This window comes from Phascolarctos cinereus, unplaced genomic scaffold (assembly GCF_003287225.1).
Source record: "Phascolarctos cinereus isolate Bilbo 61053 unplaced genomic scaffold, phaCin_HiC Scaffold_7;HRSCAF=346, whole genome shotgun sequence".
NCBI classification, from domain to species: Eukaryota; Metazoa; Chordata; class Mammalia; order Diprotodontia; family Phascolarctidae; genus Phascolarctos; species Phascolarctos cinereus.
In genome coordinates this window covers 178,962,762-178,987,205 of record NW_027556180.1, presented here as the reverse complement: position 1 = coordinate 178,987,205, position 24,444 = coordinate 178,962,762, and the positions used below count along the sequence as shown (strand labels likewise).

The following is a 24,444-nucleotide window of genomic DNA, read 5'->3' as shown; positions in this document are numbered from 1 at the left end:
GAGAGGAAACATGCTATTCACCTCCTGTTAAGAAAATGGATGGACTCAATGTGCAAATTGAAGCATAATTTCTTCTTCCTTTTTTTTTTTGGATATGGCTAATGTTGGAACATGTTTTATACATCTATACAAATTTTTTGGGTTTGTTTTTCTTTCCTACTCAATGAATGGGAGACATAGAGGAGGAGGTGGGAGAATTTGGACATGAAAATAAAATTGAACTTACATTGTTTAAAAGGAAAAAAAAAGAAAATAGACTGCAAGCTATTGAGATCTGTCATGTATCTCTAACGTATCTCCATTGCCATTTAGGTCACACACAGTTTGATTCTTTAGATACTGTTATGTTTTAAGATAAAAATGTTAACATTGGCCTGCCCCGACCTGCAGGGCCAGTATACGTGGGGGGGTCGAGGAGGACCCTGGCTGAAGGGAATGGGTGAAAAGGAGGAGTGAGACCAAAAGGATGGTAGGCAAGGTCTAATTTTATTTTTGAGCGTTACAAGCTTATATAGGGCAAAAGCGGGGAGGGGCAAAAGGGGAAAATGGGCCTCCGGGACTTTCCAGGGGCGGTGTGGCGACATCTTGCGGTTAGCCCTGACAGGAACACGTTATGGTACGGTTTGTCCCGGAACAAGCTGCTTGGGGTGTGGTAATCTCACGGGGTTAGGGGCCCACTACCAGGTGCTGGCCTCCAGCATGTCCCCCATTTTGTATTTAAAATAGCAGGTGAGAGGCCTGTCTTAGGCTATGAGGTCGGCCTCCATGTTCAAAGCGCATTAGTGGCAGTGGTCCCTGTCTTAGGCTAAGCGAGGGGGACCCCACGATGTAACCCATCATGGCCTCACTCTATTCCCGTCATGGGGAAACAACTGCAGCCGCGCTGATCTTTTTTTGAAACATGGGACCTCAATATTCCCGTCATGGGCTCTCTCACAGCTGCCAGATCACTTTTTATCCTTAATATTTCTCCACCACCGCGAGCAGCGAGATTCCGGATGCACGAGCTTCGAGAACTGGAGACCCTCTTCCATGGTATCAGTAGGATCTTCTGACGAAGCAAGTTGGTGGTAATGGATATTGACGGTGTTTTTAAGAGAAGCCTCAATCTGCGTCTTAATGAAAGAGGTTAGTCTGGTAAAGGCCCAAGGTCCAAAAGAAAAAAGTAGGAGGAGACCAATTAAAGGTCCAAGAAGAGGGAGGAGGTATGGGAGGACTCCATTCAAGCCACTCCAGAGGGGATTTTCAAAAAGTTTTCTGCGTCTTTCAATCAGATCCTCTTGCAGTTTTTTGATTTTATCCCGCACTATCCCAGATTTATTTGCATAGAAGCAACATTTTTCTTGTAGGGCTAAGCAAATTCCCCCTTGTTCTGCCGTGAGTAAATCTAGGCCCCTCCTATTCTGAAGAACGACTCCCGCCAGGGAGTCAATTTGGTCTTGAAGGTCATTTATCGTCCCCGAGAGGGTTTGCACATCATTAAGAAATTGATGGGATAGTTTTGTATATGAATCAACAGCAACTCCTATGCCGGCAGAGCCGGTAGCGAGTGCCCCTGTAATCCCAAGGCCAACAAGGAGGGGGATAAATGCAACAGCCCTCTTGGGTCTTCCAGTAATATAATCAAAACTGGGCAGTGGGACAGGCTCATCTCCCGGAATGATGTCGATATCAGGGAGGATTGAAATTTGTGTGCAGAGTCCTGTCCAATTCTGGGGGAGAGCAGAGTAGGCCATATTTCCCCCACAGGCGAAAAGTTGTCCCGGCAGGGGACAGAGAGGTTCCTGTGAGGTATAGTTTTTGACTTCAGAGCAATTAGCAAAGGTAGCAAAACCAACATCAATATCAGCAGTGGAATTCTGAAATGGGGCTTGGATACAAGGAGAGGGGCGGAGACCAACAGGTTGTACCTTAAAAGGTGGACTAAGTGTGCAATTTGTGGATGTGGAGCCATTTTTGGACATCAAAGCTATGGGCATAGGTGTGCCAAGGGCCATACACAGCCAGCAATCGGCAGCCAAATCAGGGTTAGAGTAATTAAGGGCCTTAAGTGTTGCTTCAAGGATTTCTGAAGTTTGGACATCTAGGTCCGTTCCCCGGGGTTTGGGCAGTGCAAGTGGATGGTAATGGATGGGGGGATACATACTCTTAATTATTTCATTTATTCGTTCCCTAACCTCATGTTCCCTAATTTGGTCTGTAGGGCCACCCCCATCAGAGATATGGACAGGTGCATGAAGGGGCCAACAGACATTTTTTCCAATATTTTCTTTACGACAGGAAGCCTGAGCATACTTATTGGTACTTCCACGTAGGCCTTGGCTAGTTATATGCGCCCAGTCCCCTCCTGTGGAGCCACCATATTCTCTTTCCTGTATTGTAGTAAGATAGACTGTTCCTGAGCTGCCACTGCACTGCTGGGTAGAACTATAGCATGTGGAGTGCAAGGCCTCAAGGTAGTTGCAATCACTGGGGCAAGGCCCGGGCTGGCCACCATTCGGAGGGATAACTCGGGGCTTCCTTACGCATTCCCACTTGGGTTTGGAGACGCCCGTGATAGAATGACGGTAGGCGAGGTAGGCTGTCTTTTCCCCGCAGTCCACTTCTTGCGTGTAGGTGGCGGGACGGACAGTGAACGTGCCCCCGCCGCAGTCACAAGGGCTTCCAAAGAGGGCACGGCTGAGCGCTACTGGGTCAGGAGATTGAAAACCACCGTGGCTCCCACGGAACAGGAGGAAAATTACGAGGATCGTCATTTTCTGTAAAACAGAGAAAGAAAACAGAGGTGTCTCAGGGGGGTGTGGTTCCCTGGACGGCATTATGAGTTTCTGGCTTGTCCATCAACCTAATCAGCCTTTCAGGCAACCATCTAGCATTTTGGCACTTTGAGTCATAAATACAAGCATGGCCTTTGCCCCAGATTAACACAGGATCAGGGCCCTGCCATTTGCCAAGCAGGGGATCTTTCCATTTTGCCTGAGCGTAGGTTTGGGCCGTAGTGGAATGCCAAAGGCGGTCTGCGGCACTCTTTGCCGCAGTGTCCAGAGTGAGAAAATTTAAAACAAAAAGAGCGTGATTGAGCAATGTTTTGGCATTGCCAGCTCTGGGATAAAGAACTTCCCTCCCTGATTGTAATTTCAGGATCATGTTTTTCAGTGTCTGATGGGCCCTTTCCACAATTCCTTGCCCTTGAGGATTATAGGGTATACCAGTAACATGCTTAATATGCAACTGTGTACAAAAAGATCTGAAAGAAGAACTGGTATAACCAGGGCCATTATCTGTCTTAAGAATTTTGGGCTGCGGGAGGACCGCCAAGGCACTAAGGAGGTGATTAATGACATGTTTGGTGGCCTCTCCAGGTTGCAGGGTGGCAAAAATGAAGCCACTGAAGGTATCAATGGACACATGAACATATTTAAGCCGACCAAAAGGGGGATAGTGAGTGACATCCATTTGCCAAAGTTCCCCGGGGATAAGACCTCGGGGATTGATGCCATTATGAGGTTCAGGAAGGAGGGTCAGGCAACCAGGGCACTGTTTCACAATCTGTCTGGCTTGTTCCCGGGTTATAGGGAACTTGAGACGAAGCGTATGGGCATTCAGGTGATGCAGCTTGTGGGCTTGTGTGGCAGCCTCAACAGGGGAGGCAGACAGAGCAAGCAGAATGCGACGAGTTACTTGATCAACCTGATCATTCCCTTCAGAAAGAGGACCGGGGAGGTCGGAATGGGCACGAATATGACCAATGAAAAAGGGGTGATCGCGGGAGAGAATTAGAAGCTGAAGAGTGGCAAAAAGAGGAGACGCATTAGTGGAGGGACGGATATACGGGACGGTTTCCAATAGAGGGACTGACTGTGCAATATAGGAACTATCAGTATAAACATTGAGGGGGCCCGAGACAGATTCAAAAACCTTAATGACCGCTGCGAGCTCTACCAGCTGCGCGGAGGTGAAAGGGGTGTCAAAAGAGGTGACCTGTCCATCAACACTAAAGGCTGCCTTCCCTGTGGCGGAGCCATCAGTGAACGCCAAATGGGCGCTCTCTATGGGCTCCGCTTTGGTGATCCTTGGGAAGACCACGGGTGTTTTCTGAAAGAACTGAATGAGCTTATCTGAGGGATAATGATTGTCTATAGCTCCCATATAGGAAATGCAATTAACTGCCCAATCATCATCATTCTGAAGCAGCCATTGAATCTGCGAAGCAGTGTAGGGGCAAACAATATGATCTGGTTCTCGACCAAAAAGTCGAAGGGCTGCCTCTCGGCCGAGGCGCAGGAGCCCTGCCGTTAAATGCGGGTAGGAAGAAAGGATCTTTGTAGGTGTGGCTGGCATATGAATCCAGAATAACGGATGTCCCTGCCATAACAATCCAGTGGGAGAAAAAGTGGTGGAAAAAATTAAGAACCAAAGAGGTTTTTGAGGAGCGTAATAGCCAATATGTTGTTCATGAATGGCTTGCTCAATTAAGGCAAGGGCCTTACGGGCCTCCGGCGTGAGAGAGCGGGGTGAATTTGGATCGGAGTCTCCTTTAAGAATATCAAACAAGGGTCGCAGTTCCCCTGTAGTGATCTTAAGATATGGCCGAAGCCAATTCAATTCTCCCAGTAATTTTTGGAAATCATTAAGGGAGCAAAGGTGACTCACTCGTAGGCGAACCTTCTGGGAGAGAATGCGATTCGTCAAGAGTTCAAATCCCAAGAACAGCTGGGGGGGCAGGTTTGCACTTTATCAGGGGAAATATTAAGGCCCCGATATTCCAACGCCTTAATGAGCTCCTGTGATACCTGAGTCAATTCCTCATTATTTGGTCCTGCAAGGAGGATATCGTCCATATAATGGATAATATAAAGCTTGGGATACTGCAAGCGGAAAGGATCAATTGTTTGGGCAACATATTTTTGGCACAGCGTAGGGCTATTAGCCATGCCTTGTGGCAAAACTTTCCACTGAAAGCGCGGAGAAGGGCCCACACAATTGGTAATAGGAACACTAAAAGCGAAGCGCTGACAATCGGAAGGGTGGAGGGGAATGGAAAAGAAGCAATCCTTAAGATCAATTGTAATCTTAGAAAAATCTTGCGGTATGGCTACAGGGGAGGGGAGCCCAGGTTGAAGGGCCCCCATAGGAATCATAGTTTTATTGACGGCCCGTAAATCATGTAAGAGTCGCCATTTACCTGATCTTTTTTGGATAACAAAAATGGGCGTGTTCCACGGGGATGTAGATGGTTCTATGTGACCTGCAGCTAGTTGCTCCTGCACTAAAGCAAGCGCTGCCTCCAGTTTTTTCTTGGGTAAGGGCCACTGGTCTACCCAGACGGGTAGGTCATTTCTCCACGAGATCCTATCTGCCTGGAGTGCAGGAGGACCCGTGGCCCTCACGAAAAATGGTTCTGATTATCTGGGCTCTCACAACCAAGGCCTGCTCGTCCTTTTCTCCCTTCAGCAACAATGGGGACAGTTGCCCTTGACCTTTCTTGCCTAATCCTTGCCCTGGGAGAAATCCCTGGGAGAGCATTTGACGGGTCACAACGGTATTTGGGCTGCACATAATTACCCCCATCTGTGAAAGAATGTCCCTTCCCCATAAGTTGACAGGTAAGCCGGGGATCACAAAAGGCCGAACAGTCCCTTTATTTCCTTCTTTGTCTTGCCAAGGCAGCCATTGAGAGCTCTGTAGGGTATTGTGGGATTGACCTATGCCCTGCAAGTGTGTCATGGATGGTTGAAGGGGCCACGAAGATGGCCAACTGTCTTTTGAGATAACAGTCGAGTCAGCTCCTGAATCTAATATTCCTTCAAAAAGCCTGCCTTGAATAAAAAGCGTAAGCATGGGGCGGTCTTGGGAAATGGCCTGGACCCAATAGATGTCTGAGGAACCAGGCTTGGAGTGGCCTCTAACAGTGGCGAGAGCAGGGTATGGAGTCTGTAGGGGGAGCGGGAGAGCCTGCGCAAGGCGTTGTCCCTGACGGACAGTGAGGGGCCCTTTCAGGGTTGAGGCAAGTATCTGAATTTCCCCCGTGTAATCACTATCCACAATGGAGGGGTGAATCATGAGGCCATTAATAGTAGCGGAGGCGCGACCAAGGATGAAAAAATAGAAGTCAGGGGGCGGGGGGCCAAAGATGCCTGTAGGAATAATATGGACGCCACCCTCGGGAGTCAATACTGAGGTGGAGGCGGCACACAAGTCCACCCCTGCGCTTCCTGCAGTGGCTCTGAAGAGTGGGATGTGGAGTGGGGTGTGGACTGGCTGATCCCCGAGGCCCGAACAAAGGGGGTCGACTGGGGGGCCCGGGGCTGGCCCCTCCGACCGTTTCCCTGTAAAGGGTGGCCATGAACGTCTGTAGTTGAGCGGCAGGTATTTGCCCAGTGTTTCCCTTTCCTACACCGAGGGCAGAGGGTGGAGGGTTGGGAAGCCTTATTGCTGATTGGAGCGGAGGGAGTGTCAGGGGCACTAGGGCACTGTCGGGCAAAATGGCCAGGTTGACCACACCGGAAGCATGCCTTTTGGGGGTCCCCAGGTTGACCACACCGGAAGCATGCCTTTTGGGAGTCCCCGGTTTGGAGAGCTGCCCCTATGGCCAGATGTACGGCCTGGGACATTTTGGTAGTGAAGGGATCTACATCTCTGCACATACGTATCATTTCCTCTAATGTTTTATCTCTCCACTTCCCGCGTAAGGCAGACCGACAGGCATTGTTAGCATTTTCATATGCTAAGCGTCTCACAAGCTGATCATTAGACGCTTCTTGCCCTAAGGTTCGTTCAGTTGCTTCCAAGAGCCTACTAACATACTCAGAGAAATCTTCCTGAGTTCCTTGTACGATCTTATTAAGCGGAGCAAGGGGGGATCCAGAAGTGGGCAAGGCACGCCAAGCCGCGAATGCAGCATTGGCGGTTTGCGCCAAGAGGCCTATTGGGAGGCAGCGTTGTTTGGCCTCCTCTGCGTATTTCCCTTGACCACTCAACTTCTCATAAGTCCACTTTAAAGCGGGGGAGCCAGGGGATTTTTGGTTGGCTGTAGCCATGGATTGGCAGCGGTCGAAGAAATCTGCTTTCCATGTCAAGAACTGCCCCCTTGAAAGGACTGCCTGTACTACACGAAGCCATTCTGCCGGCAAGAGATATCCTCCGCGGGACATAGATTCAAGAGCTGAGAGGGTGAACGGGGCGTTAGGACCATAGGACTTGACGGCGGCGTTAAGATCCTTAATCCCTTTGAACTGCAATCTCCTATATTCTAACCGCTGTCCTTCCTTTTTTCCAATTGCCCATTCCTCTTCTTCTTTTTCCACTATCCTGTCCCTCCCCCTCTCCCTCGTCCTCTTCCCCTTCTTCCTCACTTTCTTCATCTCCCTCCCCTTCACTGGCAGAAACTTCCTTGGGGTCGTTGTGTGAGGAGTCAGGCTGACGAGACCGGGTCATAACAGGGAATATCATGGGCTGTGCCTTGTTAGATTTTCTATCTCTAGCACTGGCTCTGATCTTTTTCAGGGGTTTCTGATGTAACTGCGACCTATTGGGGGAAAAATGACAGAATTCTGGAGGGAGTGTTGCAGGGAACTCAGTTCCGAAGAGAGTTGTGCATATTGCTTTTGTAGATCTAAGACTTCTCGGAGCTCCTTAACTTGAGTGGAGAGTTGACTTCTGGCGGATGTGAGGGCTGAGGAAGTGGGAATGGGGGGCAAAAGCGCAGGAGCGCAAGTCTGGGATATGTAGGGAGGGGGTAGGTACTGGGGAGTTATGGGCCAGTCCGGGTTATTATATCGGGCGGCTTCTTCCTCCAGTTCCGCCTCGTCCCCGGGATCTAGAGTATCAGGGTCAGGATCTCCTAAAGGAGGAGTTTTGTGTTTTGCAATTATAGGCAGTGTTAAAGGTTCAGTAGCCGGGACCGTTTCCACAGGGAGGGGAGGATAAAGAGGCTTTGGAGGTTCCGGCGGAATGGTAATGACCACGGAGGGGGGTCTAGGGGGACTTTTTCCCACTGATTCTAATGACTTTGTAGAGGCGGTTCGTGATAAAGGGCGCTGTAGCGATTTAACAGAAGCTGCCCGCGACAAGGGGCGTAAACAAAACTCTGCCACCGAAAGGAGTTGGCGCTTGCCTGGGTCCCCAGGGGCAGATTCCACTATGTCTCTGATGATACCCCAGTAAGAAAAAGCCGAGGGAGGGACCGCCTCTGGCCCTTCAGTTTGCAACTTTCTATTGAGGTCTCTCCCGACCTTCTGCCACTTTCCCGGATGAATATCTGGGCCGGTAACCATAAACCAAGGGCAGACCTCATCTACAAAAAGAAAGAATTTCAAAAGGTCCTTTTTCTTAACTTTAACTCCTCTCTCCTTAAGGGCATGCTTAAGGTCTTGGATAAAGACCTGCTCCTTAGAAAGGTTGGAACCCATGATTAGAATGAGGCGGACGAAAACTCAACTTACCAAAACGCAGGGGCTCTTCATGAGCGATGAGAAGGAGGGGGTCGCGACGAATCGTTTCTCAATGCTGGTCCGCCTGGCAGAAGTCCGAACCTCGAGCCCCACGTTGGGCGCCACTTGCCCCGACCTGCAGGGCCAGTATACGTGGGGGGTCGAGGAGGACCCTGGCTGAAGGGAATGGGTGAAAAGGAGGAGTGAGACCAAAAGGATGGTAGGCAAGGTCTAATTTTATTTTTGAGCGTTACAAGCTTATATAGGGCAAAAGCGGGGAGGGGCAAAAGGGGAAAATGGGCCTCCGGGACTTTCCAGGGGCGGTGTGGCGACATCTTGCGGTTAGCCCTGACAGGAACACGTTATGGTACGGTTTGTCCCGGAACAAGCTGCTTGGGGTGTGGTAATCTCACGGGGTTAGGGGCCCACTACCAGGTGCTGGCCTCCAGCATTGGCCCACTAATTAAAATTTCAGCTATGTTTATTTAACCAGCTATAAGTTTTTTCTAATCGAATTATGACAATGAATTAATAAATGAATCTGTATTTCTTAATCTTTTCTGAAAGAATTATTGAAAATAGTATCACCAACTTGTTAATCAGCAAACAAGTTGTTTCACTTCTCAATTTCTACTTCTTTAAAATGAGGGGATTAAACTAGCTTTTCTTCCATGGTTATATGATATTTATGTGAGATTTTGTCAATTGCCATTTTGAAATCAAGATATATTATGTCTATTTCCCTCCTTTGATCTGCTAAGTCTAGAAAGCCTATCAGAAATGCAAATAAGGTTAGTTTGGCATGTCTCATAATGTCATTTGGGAAGAAGGCAAGAAGGCAAAGGGAGTTGGGCCAACATTAGTTTGCAATATGTGAATAAACTACTTTTATTTCGGTTAAAGTACCAGGCAGAGACTGTACTAAGATTTTCTTGTGGCTTTTCTATCCCCTGGATTTAACTTGATTGAGAAGAAGATAGCTTAGAGACTTAAATTTGGAGCCAAGATCTTGGGGATAAAAACATAAAGTAATGAACTATATTTATGCAGGTTAACAAAAAGGTAGAATTTAAAGTCAGGGTAAGAATGAGCAGTTATGCGGCACAGTGGATAGAGTGCTGAGCCTAGAGTCAGGAAGACATACCTTCATGCATTTAAACCCAACCTTGCATACTTACCAGCTGTGTGACCCTGGGCAAGGGTCCCTGTTTGCCTCAGTTTCCTCATCTGTAAAGTAAGCTTGGGAAGGAAATGCAAACCACTTCAGCATCTTTGCCCCCAAATGGGTTAACAAAGTCAAGCATCACTGAAAAATACAGCAATAATGAGCAAGGATGTAAGCATGTAGTTTAGATGCAGCTCAATTTTTCCCTCTAGGATGTTAAGAGTAAAGAAGGAAGAGATAAAATAATTCATCATTGATGAAATTGAACATTGGATAAGATAGGACCAGGAGGTAAGAATCATAGAATCATAGATTCAAAGCTGGAAAGGATCTTAGAGACTGAGTCCGACTCTCATTTTTGACAGATGAGGAAACTGAAGCACAGAGAAATTAAGTGACTTGTTCAGGATCACATAGCCAGTAAGTATCTGAAACAATATCCAAATCTAGTGCTTCTTAACTCCATGTCCAGTGATCTCTAAACCACAACATGCTACATATCAAAAAGTGCTCATGTTTGAACTAGGATCTGCCTGAACCAAATCTAGAGTACTTGCCATTATTCCATGGACAGGATGTGTTGTTTTGTAAAGTGGTACAGGGCAGGGAATGCTCAGCAATCACTAACTCTACAAGGATTCCTCACTGATTCCTATCCTTGTCCTTGCAAATGGTGAGGAAACATCTTTCTTATGAATACAAAAGATTTGGAGTAATTATAATAGCATTACAAATACAAATCTGTAAGTTATCTATTTTGCTAGAATTCCTCTGAACAGGTCTTGATTTTCCTGTTATTCTTTATGAATTCACATGTTAACTTTAATTCTTCCCGCTATGAAATTTTCAGATCTATAGATTCATTGTGAACTGAATGCATTTCATTTATCTGTTTTGACTTGTCAATCCTGACAACTGTCAATTGTGATGTTTTAACCACTGAAGTTGCTGTTTCTCGAAAGCTGTGGCTTTGATACACGCGCCCCTCCCCCCTTTTCCTGATGGCTCTCCAATCAGAAGGCTCTCTTGGAAAGTTTTATGTAGTCTTCAAAGTTCTGTTGTATTTATGGAAATTCAGTGAGCTCCTAGCAGAGCATACAATCAGTGCCCTTGTGGCACATGTCATGTCCCCTTTCAAGATGAGAAAACTGTAATACAGAAATTATCTCTATTTATTCAAGATTGAATGGTAAATAGATGATAGAGCTGATAAAAGAATGTATAGTATGGCAGTTGCCTAGCTATTTTTAGTTCCCTCAACCAGTCTACCTCTGTAACTGATCATGAAATGAGATGTATTGGATGCAAACTCTGCGAAGACATAATTTTATTTATTTAGGATATACTGTATACATAATGAATGTAATTATCTACTCTCTGAAAATATAGACAATATTGAATAGACTTTCACAAATATTTTGGGGAGTTAATGCAAATTTTATCTGTCTAACAATGATGAGTTTCATAACTAGTCACTTTGCACATTGTTTTTCACACTGAAATTAAAGTGTGGTGAACTCTCATAACCAATTAGCAAGGAACAACTGCTGTTTTCCCCTTAGTATGGCTCATTGGGTGAAAAATATCAGGAGAAAAGATGCTGCTTTAGGAGAAATAGGACTGTGGACGGACTGGCCAATGAAATAATTACTTTTGAGTTGCAGAAATCAGGAAATTTTGCTCTCATCCTTTTACATAAATTTAATAGCTAATGTTTCTGAGAAATTTTTCAATTACAGTTGATGATGTCAATCATCTAATTAGGCTTACTTTTCTTGGGGATGCAGTATATAATCCTTCACCCCAAAAGTGTGGTGCAGATTATTGCTTGATTAGTATTTTCTTTTAAGTTGAGGACTGGAAATTGAAGGTAACTTCCCCCCCCCCCCGTTCTAGCGGGAAAAAAGAAACACAGAACTTCAGGTCCTGGCAACTGACAGTATAATCTTTGGCAGGCTTCAATATTCAACTAATTTTTCCTTTTGAAAAGGTAGTAGAAATATAATATTTGAATCAGGAGTGGAAAAAATAAAACAGGATTCTTGTCCAGATTTTGTCATTGGTCAGCTATGTGATATTGAGCAAGGTGATATTGAACCTCAGTGATTGAATCTATAAAATGAAGGAGTTGATTCTCTAATGCTCTGTACATTTCTTTTGAAGTTCTATTATCCTCTTCTGCTGTTGGATGAAGTAGCTATCTTATTTTTAAATAATAATCTCAGATATTGGTTATGAGTAATAGGAGGTAAAGAAGAAGAAAGGAGATCCAAAGAATTCTACCCATGCCAGTTTCTTATATAAAACTTTGGGTTGTTCCATTCATTCACAGCATGTACCATTAATTCTCTGATTCTGTACAAAAATGAAATTTAAAAAAAAACTACCAAAAGGGTTACTTTGATTTGTAAAAGAAATATCATGCCTAGTAGTCTGTGGACTTTTACCTTAATCACATGACTTTATTTATTACCTTAAACACATGACTTTATTTATATTTATAAGAAAGTCAAAATAAAAAAAAACTTTTTCTTTCTTCTTCTCACATGCCCCTTAAATCTCGTTAGAAGTGTTAAAAATCAGAACCAAGGGTATTTGATATTTGATATTTAACTTGGTATTTACCACAGTGATTATAAGATGTCTCAGTTGTATACCTCCACATATTTCCATGTAGCCAATATCTTTCAGGTGTCAGAATTAAATCAAGGAAAGTGTTTACCACTAATATAGCTGTTATCTGTTTATTAGATGAAGGATATCAGAAATGACTATGTGTTATATCAGCCATAGTCATTTCCTGGATCCCAAGATTCTTGACTCTGCTTTATATAGTAATAAGTGTTTCCTTGAACAATTAAGCAATTGAGAAAATGCCCAACTCAAGCCTTATTTAGCCTGCCTGCCTGGGAAGACCTAAGGGGTCACAGGATTGGGGGTGAGGGTTTACTTATCAATCAACAGAAATCAATTCGCAAGACCAACTAATGGTCCAATAAGTATCAAACACTGCAACATGATCAATAATGACACTTGGCAATGGAACCGGCCACTATCTAGTAGAATGCTTTGGTTATGAAAACATTCATGTAAGCTAGGGAATCTAAGAACTTCAACCAAGAAGCATTTATTGAATACTTACTAGGCGCCAGGCACCGTAAAAGGCCCTGGGGATACAAATATAAAGAAAGAAACAATCCATACTTACCAGGAGTTTCTATTTTAGTGAAGAAAATGACAAATTACTTATAGGAGTACATATAGAGAAAATATAAGGTGATTAAATACAAAGTAGTTTGGGTAGAAGGGCCCACCAATCTGGGAGGATTAGGAAAAGCTTCATGTAGAAGGTATAGCTTGAACTATACTTTGGAAGAAAAGAGGGACTCTCTAAGGCAGATATGAGGAGGGAGTACATTTCAGACACAGGAAGCAGCCAATATAAATGTGAAGAGATGAGGGATGAAGTGTCCCAAGGAGTTTCTGATTCTACTAATCATAAAAATGTTTTTGTGTGACATCATTATTTTCCAGTAACCAAAAGTCAAATAACCAAAAGCCTTATAATTCTGTGTAATTGACTAAGGAATTATGCATTGTGATGGAGTTTTATTCCTTAACAACAAGTTTGCAATATTGCTTGATTGATTGCTTCAATGATTCAATAAATAGGGCATTCTTGCCTGACAAAGGTATCTCGGTAAAGATGTTTTTTAAATATTAAAACTTCATATAAAAATATGGAAAGACTTGGATTTATGAAGCGAGATGTCCAACTTCAGAGAAAAAGAATGTAAACAAGTATAGTACAGTCTTACATGGAAGCATATGAATATATATGTCTATATATGAGTATGATTATAAACATCTAAGTGTGTGTAAGTGTATGTATGTACATATGTAAATGTATGTTTATGTGTATATAGGTGCATACATATATACATACATGTATGTATTATGTATTGTATAAATATATCCATGCTTAATTGTAGCATTCTTGGAAGGGGAGAAAGAAAAAAAAGAATAAAGTAAAAAGTGCCCAACAGAGAAAAAAAGAAAACTTTTAAGGAAGCGAAGAAAAAAATGGACCACTGAACACAATGTGTAGTATTTATTATATATTTCTTGAAAATATATATGATTTATACATATTATGTATTTCTTGAAATGGAAATTTATTGCTGTATATTTTGAATTCTAATGTTCTGCTATACACATGGCAATGCTTTTTTTTCTTATTTTGTATTAACATATTAAAGTTTATAGTATGTCCTTTTCTTTTCTATTATGTATTTAAGTTTTGGCATTTAAGTTTAAAATAAATTAATAAAAAAAAAGAAAAATTCATCATGTCCTTTCACTGACTGATTCTTATAACTACCTCCATTGAGGTATCTGAGACTTCTTTGACTATGTTAATTGAGGGATGTGTGTGGGTACAGTGAAACAGGTGCCTTTGCCACTTGAAAGTGAAACCTTTTTCTTTAAATTCCTCATAATGCACTGTTTAACATTTTCTTTTGTAGTTATAGCACATTCGCTCTTATGTTACTTTCCTCTCTGTCACAGTTATTTATATGCCTATACTTGTCTCTCCTTTTTACATTGTGAGTTCCTTGAGGCCCTACTTTTTGTATCACTAAGACCAAATAGAGGCTTACATCTATATATCTATCTAGATCGATATGTAAAAATTTTGGAAAAACATATGCATATATATGCATTACACAATATATAAATATGTATGTATATATGCACATGTGGACATGTTTACATCTATGATTCCAGGAACAAAGAACTTTCTGTGTGTAATTCCCTCTACCAATACAAATCAGCAACTGTTACACAAGTGATAGTCAAAAAGAGTTGTTTGAGGCACTGAAAGGTTACACTTACTAGCCTAGAATCTCACAGTGTGCATAAGAGGCAAGACTTGAACAGAGGTCTTCCTCATTTAGAGGCTCCCTATCTACTACATCATGCTACTTAAGTAGGCACTGAACATATATTTATCGAAAGAAATTGAATTCAAGTGTACTTCTGAAACTTATAAATAACTTCACATATGACATTCCCTTCACAAAATAAACATTAGTCTTGAAAATTTAAAGGAAAAAAACTTAGAAATAGAATAAATTTGTTAATTATATACCCTTATCACAGATTTTAGGCATCTTTAGCTGTGTCCTGTGCTTTATGTTCAATAAATATTACTAATAAAAAACTACAAAGGATTTGGTTGGACTGTTATTTCTTTAGTTCTAGACAAGACATTAAACTATATTATTTGTGCTTTGTCCAGTGCTGTGAGGATGAATGATCACATTGTCATTGATATTGAAAGGTCAATTTCTTTATATGACAGAGATCCTCAACTTTTTTTTGTCATGGACTCTTTGGTCAAGAAGTCTATGGATCCTTTCTCAGAATACTGTTTTTAAATGCATAAAATAAAATACCTAGAATTATCCAGGAAAACCAATTATGCTGAAACATATCTATCTATCTATCTATCTATCTATCTATCTATCTATCTATCTATCTATCTATCTCTATCTAAACAGGTTCATTGACCCAGGTAAAAGCTCCTGTTTTAAGAAGAGGAGCCATTTGGAATCTTATTTTGTAAATGGCTTTGCTCTCTGCTATGTGATTTTATGACTGAAACATTTTCAAGAAAGGTATGTTGAAGAGTTTAATTTGTCCTGGATTTTATATTTCCAAAGTAGCACCTTTAGGTTCTATTGCAACATGAAACAGGAGGTGTCTATCCAAAATATCGCAAAGAATTTTTTTTTTATCCTAGGAAATTAGAAATCAAAAACAGACCTCTGGAACTAGCCTTTGATCCTTGGAAGATGAAAATGCAGGAAAGCCCTTCTTAATTCAGGAAAGTTAAAGAGAACCACCAATTCATGTAAAAGTCTTGGCAGCCATGCATTTTCAAGAGAACCACAAAGTGTCAATGCTGGCCACCAGCCTAGGAAAACCATATGTATTGTTTTTTTGGTTTTTATTTTCCTAGCTCTATAAAATAATTTTTGGGAAGTTTGATTGTTATGGCACTAAATAAGTGAATTAATTTAGGTAGAATTGTCTTTTTTATTATATTAGCTCAGCCTACTCATGAGCAATTGACATTTTTCTAATTGTTTGATCTGATTTTATTTGTATGATAAGTGTTCTGTAATCGTGTTCATATAGCTCCTGTGTTTGTCTTGGCAAGTAAGAGTCCCAAATATTTTATATTGTTTACGGTTATTTTAAATGAAATTTCTCCTTCTACCTCTTGCTGCTGAGTTTTATTGGTAATGTATAAAAATGTTGATGACTTATGTGTGTTTATTTTATATCCTACAACTTTGCTAAAGTTATTCATTATTTCAAGTAGTTTTTTATTTGGTTCCCTAGGATTCTCTAAGTATAACATGATATCAACTGCAAAGAGTGATAGTTTTTTTTCCCTCATTGCCTATTCTAATTCCTTCAATTTCTTTTTCTTCTCTTATTGTTAAAGCTAACATTTCTAGTACAATATTGAATAAAAGTGGTGATAATGTGCATCCTCACTTCACCTCTGATCTTATTGGGAAGGCTTCTAGCTTATCCACATTACAATGCTTGTTGATGGTTTTAGATAGATACTATTTATCATTTTGAGATAAGATCCACTTATTCCTATGCTCTCTAGTGTTTTCAGTAGGAATGAGTGCTGTATTTTGTCAAAAGCTTTTTCTGCATCTATTGAAATAATCATAAAATTTCTGTTTTTTTTTAATTGATATGGTCAATTATGCTAATTGTTTGTCTAATACTGAACCATTTCTGGTATACATCCCACTAGGTATACTGTATTATTTGTGATAAATTGCTGTAATCTCTTTGCTAATATTTTGCTTTAAATTTTTGTGTCAGTATTCACTAGGGAAATTGGTCTGTAATTTTCTTTTTCTGTTTTTGTTCTTCCTGGTTTAGGAATCAGCACCATATTTGTGTCATAAAAGGAATTTGGTAGGACTCACCTATTTTTCCAAATAGTTTATACAGTATTGGAATTAGTTGTTCTTTGAATGTTTGACAGCATTCATTTGTAAATCCATCTGACCCTGGAGATTCTTTCTTAGGGAATTCATTGATGACTTGTTCAATTTATTTCTTCTTCTTCTTCTTCTTCTTCTTCTTCTTCTTCTTCTTCTTCTTCTTCTTCTTCTTCGGCTAGGCAATGGGGTTAAGTGCTTGCCCAGCATCACACAGCTAGTGTTATGCGTCTGAGGCCGGTTTGAACTCAGGTCCTTCTGACTCCAGGGCCAGTGCTCTATCCACTGCACCACCTAGCTGCCCCTTCAATTTCTTTTTCTAAAATGAGGTTAACTAGTTTATTTCTTCTTCTGTTAATTTGGGAAATTTGGATTTTTTTCTAAGTATTCATGCATTTCATTTAGATCACCAGATTTACTGGCATACAGTTGGGCAAAATAGCTCCTTATTATTGCATTAATTTCCTCTTAATTGGTGGTGAATTCACCCTTTTCATTTTTGATACTGGTAATTTAGTTTTCTTCTTTCTTTTTTTAAAATCAAATTAACCAATGTTTGCTGTATTTTATTGGTCTTTTCATAAAATCAGCTCTTAGTTTCATTTAGTTCAATAGTTTTCTTACTTTCAATTTTATTCATCTCTCCTTTGATTTTCAGAATTTCTAATTTGTTATTTAATTGGGGAATTTTAATTTGTACTTTTTCTACCTTTTTTTAGTTGCATTTCCAGTTCATTGATCTCCTTTTTGCCTATTTTATTCATCTAAACATTTAGAGACATAAAGTTTCCCCTAAGAAGTACTTTGGTATGATGTCTCATTATTATCATTTTCTTTCATGAAATTATCAATTGTTTTATCTGTTCATTCTTTTGGATTAGACTACTTAATTTCCAATTAATTTTTAGTCTATTTTTCCATGGTCTTTTATTAACACATAATTTTTATCACAACATGACCTAAAAAAGGATGCATTTCATATTTCTCCCTTTCTACATTTGATTGTGAGGTTTTTATGCCCTGATACATGGTTAATTTTTGTGTAGGTTCCATGTATCTCTGAGAAAAAGGCATATTCCTTTCTAGTCCCATTCAATTTTCTCTAGAAATTTCAAGTTTCTCCAATCACGTCTAACTTTGCTAAAATTCTATTCACCTCCTTAACTTCTTTGTTGTTTATTTTGTGGTGAGAAGTATCTAATTTATCTAATTCTATCTGGAAGAGGTTGAGGTCCCTCACAAGTATAGTTTTGCTGTCTATTTCTTCCTATAACTCACTTAACTTCTCTAAGAATTTGGATGCTATGCCACTTAGTGCATATATGTTTAGTATTGATATTACTTCATTGTCTACAGTACCTTTTAGCAAGATGTAGTTTCCTCCCTTGTCACTTTTAATTAGATCTATTTTTGCTTTTGCTTTGTCTGAGATCAGGGTTGCTACTCCTGCTTTTTTTTTTCTTAACTTCAGCTGAAGCATAATATATTGTACTCCAGCCTCTTACTTTTACTCTGCGTATTCTCTCTGTCTCAAGTGTGTGTCTTGTAAACAACATATTGTAGGATTCTGGCCTTTGATACATTCTGCTACCTGCTTCCATTTTATGGGAGAGTTCATCCCATTCATATTCATAGTTATGATTGCAAATTGTGTATTTTCCTCCACCTTATTTCCCCCCCATTTATACTTTTTTCTCTCCCACCTTTCACCCTGTCCCCACTCCAATATTTTGCTTCTGACTACCACCTCCCTCAATCTGCCCTCCCTTTTATCATCCTTCTGCTTTTCTTTTCAGCTTTCCCTCTTGCATAAATATTTCTTTACCCTTATAGATTTCTTTACCTATATGAGTGTTTATGTTATTCCCTCTCTGAGCCAAATCCAATGAGAATAAGGTTTGAACAAAACACACCACCTCTCTTACTCCTCTCACTCCCTCCCCTACTGTAATAGGTCTTTCATGCCTTTCATTTTATATAATTTACTGCATTCTGACTCCACCTTTCTTCTTCTTCAAGTACAATCTTTTTTTTTAACCAATTAATTAATTTTCTTAGCATCACATCAAAGTTGACTTATACCCACACTCTCTAAGTATACTCCTTCTAATTGCTCTAATTGAGATACAGTTCTTAAGAGTTATACGTACTCTCTTCCCATGTAGCTAGGCAAATAGTTTAACCTTATTGAATGCCATGTCATTTTTTCTCCTATTTAGCTTTTTATGCTTCTCTTGGGTCTTGTATTTGAAGACTGAATGCTCTGTTTAACTCTTGTCTTTTCATTAGGAGAGTTTTAAAGTCCCCTATTTCATTGAATACCCATCTTTTCCCCTGAAAGATTATGCTCACTTTTGCTGGGTAGATGATTCTTAGTTGTAATACAAGCTCCTTTGCCTTCTGGAACAACATATTCCAAGCCCTCTTATCCCTTACTGTAGAAGCTGTTAAGTCCTGTGTAATCTGGACTGAATTGTTTCTTTCTGGCTGCTTTTGGTATTTTCTCCTTGACCTGATAATTCTGAAATTTGGCTTCAATATTCCTCAGAATTTTCATTTTGTGATCTCTTTCAAGAAGTGATTGGTGGATTTTTTCAATGACTATTTTAGCCTTGGGTTCTAAGATCTCAAGGCAGTTTTCCTTGATAATTTCTTGAAAGATACTATCTGGGCTCTTCTTTCGATCATGGACTTCATGAAGTCCAATAATTCTTTTTATTTATTATTTATTTTTAGTTTTCAACATCCACTTCCATAAGACTTTGAGCTTTAAATTTTCTCCCTCTCCCATTTCCTTAACCCCCACCCCCTGAGATGGCATACAGTCTGATATAGGCTTTATGCATGCATTCATGTTAAGCATATTTTCCCATTAGTCATGATGTAAGGAACAATTAGAACTAATGGGAGGAACCATGGGAATGAAGCAACAAAACAAAACAACAAAGGAGAAGGAGAGCAAATAGCATGCTTCCATCTGCATTCAGACTCCATATTTCTCTGGGTGTGGATAGCAATTTCCATCTTGAATCTTTTGTAGTTATCTTAGATTCTTGCTTTGCTGTGAAGAACCACGCTTATCAAAGTCAGTCATCCCATAGTGTGGCTGTTACTGTGTGCAATGTTCTCCCGGTTCTGCTCATTTCACTCTGCTTAGTTCATGTAAGTCTTTCCAAATTTTTTTTTTAATTCTGCCTGCTAACCATTTCTTATAGTACAATATTGTTCTATTATGTTTATATACCACAACTTGTTAAGCCATTCCCCAATTAATAGGCATCCCCTCAATTTCCAATTCTTTGCCACCACATAATATAAATATAAATGTATATAAATATAAAATGTATATAATATGATATATGATATACATGATATATATAATATAATATAAAAGAGATATGAATATAAAAAATATAAATATTTTTGTATGGGTGGGTCCTTTTCCCATTTTTATGATCTCTTTGGGATATAGACCTAGAAGTGGTATTGCTGGATCAAAGGGCATGCACAATTTTATGGTCCCTTGGACACAGTCCCAAATTACTCTCCAAAATGGTTGGATAATTTCACAACTCCACTAACGATGTATAAGTGTTCCAATTTTCCCACATCTTCTCTAACATTTATCATTGTTCTGTTTTGTCATGTTAGCCAATCTGATAGGTGTGATTCGGTAGTCCAATAATTCTTAAATCACCTCTCCTGGATCTGTTTTCTAGGTCATTTGTTTTTCCAGTAAGGTATTTTACATTTTCTTCTAATTTTTCATTCTTTTGATTTTTTTGGACTGATTCTTGATGTCTCATAGAATCATTAGCTTCCATTTGACTAATTCTGATTTTTAAGGAATTATTTTCTTCAGTGAGCTTTTGTACCTCCTTTTCCATTTGTCCAATTCTACTTTCAAAGGAGTTGTTTTCTTCAGTGCATTTTCCCCCTATTTAGCCTATTCTATTTTTAAAGGTTTTTTTTTCCTTCTGCTGTTTTTGCACTTCCTTTTCCAAGCTGTTGACTCTTTTTTCCCGTAATTTTCTTGTATAGCTCTCATTTCTTTTCCCAATTTTTCTTCTACCTCTTTTGCTTGATTTTGAAAATACATTTTGAGATCTTCCAAGGGGACTTTTTGGGCTTGAGACCAATCCATATTCTCTGTTGAGACTTCACACATAGGCATTTTGACATTGCTGTCCTCTTCTAAGTACATGTTTTGATCTTCTCTGTCACCATAGTAGCTTTCTATAGTCACAACTCTTTTTTGTTTTTGCTCATTTTTAAAAGTTGAGTACTGCTCCTGGGGTACAGGGGGCACTGTCCCAAGCTTCTTACACTGGAAGGCAGTAGTCTGGTCACTGGCTTTCCGCACTGGGGCCTCTGGGGCTCGTGGCTTCACCACTGTGCTTGGGTTGCCTGGCCTAGTCAATCTGTTGTGCCCTCAGTTCTAGAGCTGGCAGTTTGCCTGATGGTTGGGTTTGGATGCCTCACAGCTGTCCTGCTGTGCCACTGGCCTGCTGAGCCGTAACTGTGGGGCCTCAGTTGCTGATCTGTGCTGTGGCTGAGAGCCTCCCCCAGATTACCCCAAAACCACCTGCACTGGGCTCTGTTCCCCTTTTACCCAAGTGAGACAGGCCTTTCCTGAAGATCTTGTAAGTTATCTTGGGTTGGAAAATTGTTTTGCTCTGTCCTTTTGTGGATTCTGTTGCTCCAGAATTTTTGAGGCTTGGTTTAAAGTTGTTTCTGAGGGAAATTGAGAAGAGCTTAGGAAATGTCCTGGCTTCTTTCCTCCATCTTGGCTCCTCCTCAAAAACCACATATATTGAACAAAAACAAAGACCTTCTCTCTCTTTCTCTTCATCCATCACTGTTACATATCCTGGGTGAAGTCCAAGACCTATTATTAAAGTAACAAGAATGTAAAAACTGACAAGTCTTTTTACAGGTGAAAAGGACTCAAACCCTGTTGTGCCTGCAACAATCTAATTTGAGACAAAATTTAAGAAAAGGGTTTTTTTTAACTCCCTACCTCTATTTCTTTGCTTAAAAATAATGACAGACTATTTATAATTTGAAAGCAAGCAGAAACAATTAAAAAGTTCTCTGTGATTTTTCAGAGCATCATTAAATAAATATTTTGGAAACTTTTTTTTCTTGTTACAACTTCTGAAGAAAAATATGACCATCCAAAACATACACACACATACACACACACACACCACACACACACACACACACACACACACACACACGCGCGCGCGCGCGCAAACAATGAGAATGTTCTCTAATGAGTATGCAGCTTTTTGAGAAAAGAAATATCTTTGGAATTGACAATTAATATGTGTTTTTCTTTAACACATTACCATCAAAGTTATTCTGTTAAGGGGTCTCCTTTGTTTCTTTCTTAGTTTCTTTCTATCTGTCTATCTATCTATCTATCTACCTATCTGACTGGACTTTCAATTTCATTCGTCTATGCATCTCCCAGTGCAGAGAACCCCTCCACCAATGATGAGTTGCAATTGTTCTATGACAAAAAGCATTGCAGAGTTGGGAGGTGATTTGCTAAGGGTCACAGGCAATACATATAAAATGTAGAACTTGAATCCAGGTCTTCTCTACTACAAGGCCAGCTCTCTATTCTGGTTCAATTACTGTAGTAAAATTTAAGATAAGAATCATTTTTCTAATTTTTTCAAGCACAGATTTTTTAAAAAAATATTCTGAAGAGTATAATTATCATATGTCTGAACCTTTTGCTTTCAGAATTGAAATGGGGGATAGACAGATGATGCCTAGTATAATTCTAGCATAAAATCATGATGGACTTGGTTCTACGTGGGAAAGCAGTCTATTATTAATATATAACAAGAAACATCAAGCTCCTCTTTGTCATTCACTGCATCCTCCTGATGACACCATCCTTTGGCTTTGGAACCCTTTCTCTTTTTTCCTGAGCACAGATTACAACTTCCTGGCTGACCTCAATGGAAAAACAACTGATCTGGAAAATAGACCCAGGAAAGACAATGTCAGAATCATTGTACTACCTGAAAGACATAATCAAAAGGAGGATCTGTACAGCATCTTTCAAGAAATCATCAAGGAAAGCTGCCTTGATATCCTGGAACCAAAGAACAAAACAGGCATTGAAAGAATCCACTGATCACCTCAGGAAAGAGATCTCAAAATAAAGACCCCAAGGCATATTATAACCAAATTAAAACCATTAGATCGAGGAAAAAATACTGCAAGTAGACAGAAAGAAGCAACGCAAATATTAGGGAGCCACAATCATAATTACAGGGGACTTAGCAGCTGCAACACTAAAAGGTCAGAGGTCATGGAACATGATATTCGAGAAGGCAAAAGATCTAGGACTACAACCAAAAACGACCTACCTGAAGAAATTTAGCATAATGCTTCTGAGGAGGGGGGAATGGTCATTCAATGAAAAAGAAGGAATTCAAACTTTCATAGGGAAAAGACAAGAACTGAACAAAAAAATCTCCAATATCAAGCCCAAAGAGAAGCCTAAAAAGGTGAAAAAGGGAAAAGAAAACATAATGGATTCAATGGAGATGAATTCTTTACATCCTTGCATGGGAAGATGATACTAGTAATCCTTAAAAACTGTACTACTAATAGTACAAATAGAAGGAATATACATAAACATGGGATATGGGTAGAAGGTGAATTTGAGGAAATGACATAAAAAAATAAATTAGGGACGAGAAAGAAGAGTATAATGGGTGCAGAAGGAAGTGAAAGTTAGAATGGGATAAATTATTTCACATGAAGAGGTGTGGAAAACCTATTACAGTCAGGGAAAGATGGGAGAGTGGACTATAGCCATTGATTGAAATTACTCTCATCAAAGTTCGAAGAGGGAATAATATATGTAATCAGTTGAATATAGAAATCTCCCTTACCAAACAGGAAAGTAGGAGGGGAAGAGATTAAATAAAGGGGGGAGGGGACTGGCAGAGAGAGAGCAGATCCGGGGAAGTGGTTGACAGAAGCAAAACACTGGTGAGCGTAGAAAGGATGAAAGGAGAAAGAGCACAAACAAGAAAAATAGGATGGATGGAAATACAGTTAGTAATCATAACTGTGAATGTGAACAGAATGAATTCTCCCATAAAATGGAAGGAGGTAGCAGAGTGAATTGAAAACCAGAATCCTACAATATGTTGTTTACAAGAAACACACCTGAAGCAGAGGGATACACACAGAGTAAAAGTAAGGGGCTGGGGGGCAGAGACAAAATGGCACAGTAAAAGCAGTGACTTGCTTGAACTCTCCCCTAAACCCTTCCAAATACCTGTAAAAAAAAATGGCTCTAAACAAATTCTAGAGCAGCAGAATCCATAAAAAGACAGAGTGAAACAAATTTCCAGCCCAAGACAATCTGGAGGGTTGATTGGAAAGGTCTATTGCACTGGGCTGGGAGAGGAATGCAGGTTAGTGTGGGCATGCAGTCAAAAACCAGACCTCAGCTAACCTGTAGCAGACCTCAGGGGACTGAATCACAGGCAGCTGTGGCAATTGCCAGACTTCTCAACCCACAAACATCAAAGACAAATTAGAAGGTCAGTAGGAAAAGTCTGTGACTAAGAAGAGAAAGAAGCTCAGAACCAGCCCAAGTTCCAGCATAGCCTTGGGGTGGTGGCTGCTTCCTGAGCTTGGCCCACAGACTAAGTGACTGTTCAGAGGGGGATTGCAGGGATTTCTTTGCTAGTTTGAAGGCAGAAAGCTCTTGCTTTGCCTGTGCTTGGATCTGGGTCACAGTTCTGGGTGGCAGTCCTGGGGCACAGAG

The 24,444-nt window shown here is 40.5% G+C and overlaps 2 protein-coding genes across 2 annotated transcripts; both read right to left on the bottom strand.

Moving 5' to 3' along the window:
- Positions 1–467: 467 nt before the first annotated feature.
- On the bottom strand, positions 468–8,883 carry LOC110209406 (syncytin-1-like). Its single transcript, XM_020987900.2, has 2 exons — positions 8,445–8,883; positions 468–2,759 (listed from the first exon to the last, which is right to left on the bottom strand). The coding sequence occupies exons 1-2, from the start codon at positions 8,463–8,465 to the stop codon at positions 948–950; spliced, it is 1,833 nt and encodes a 610-aa protein (XP_020843559.1). The 5' UTR covers positions 8,466–8,883; the 3' UTR covers positions 468–947.
- Positions 5,071–7,370, bottom strand: LOC110209407 (endogenous retrovirus group K member 8 Gag polyprotein-like). The gene is made up of 2 exons (XM_078147374.1): positions 6,533–7,370; positions 5,071–6,493 (listed from the first exon to the last, which is right to left on the bottom strand). Exons 1-2 carry the CDS (start codon positions 7,362–7,364, stop codon positions 6,171–6,173), a joined length of 1,155 nt encoding a protein of 384 aa, XP_078003500.1. The 5' UTR covers positions 7,365–7,370; the 3' UTR covers positions 5,071–6,170.
- Positions 8,884–24,444: the final 15,561 nt, after the last annotated feature.

Bases quoted from the DNA above. Each gene is read 5' to 3' on its own strand.
- LOC110209407 (XM_078147374.1), bottom strand. From the start codon at position 7,364: ATGAAGAAAGTGAGGAAGAAGGGGAAGAGGACGAGGGAGAGGGGGAGG. The intron at 6,494-6,532 runs CTGGGGACCCCC...GGTGTGGTCAAC, and splicing joins ATGCTTCCGGTGTGGTCAAC to CTGGCCATTTTGCCCGACAG.
- LOC110209406 (XM_020987900.2), bottom strand. From the start codon at position 8,465: ATGAAGAGCCCCTGCGTTTTG. The intron at 2,760-8,444 runs GTAAGTTGAGTT...TCTGTTTTACAG, and splicing joins TGAAGAGCCCCTGCGTTTTG to AAAATGACGATCCTCGTAAT.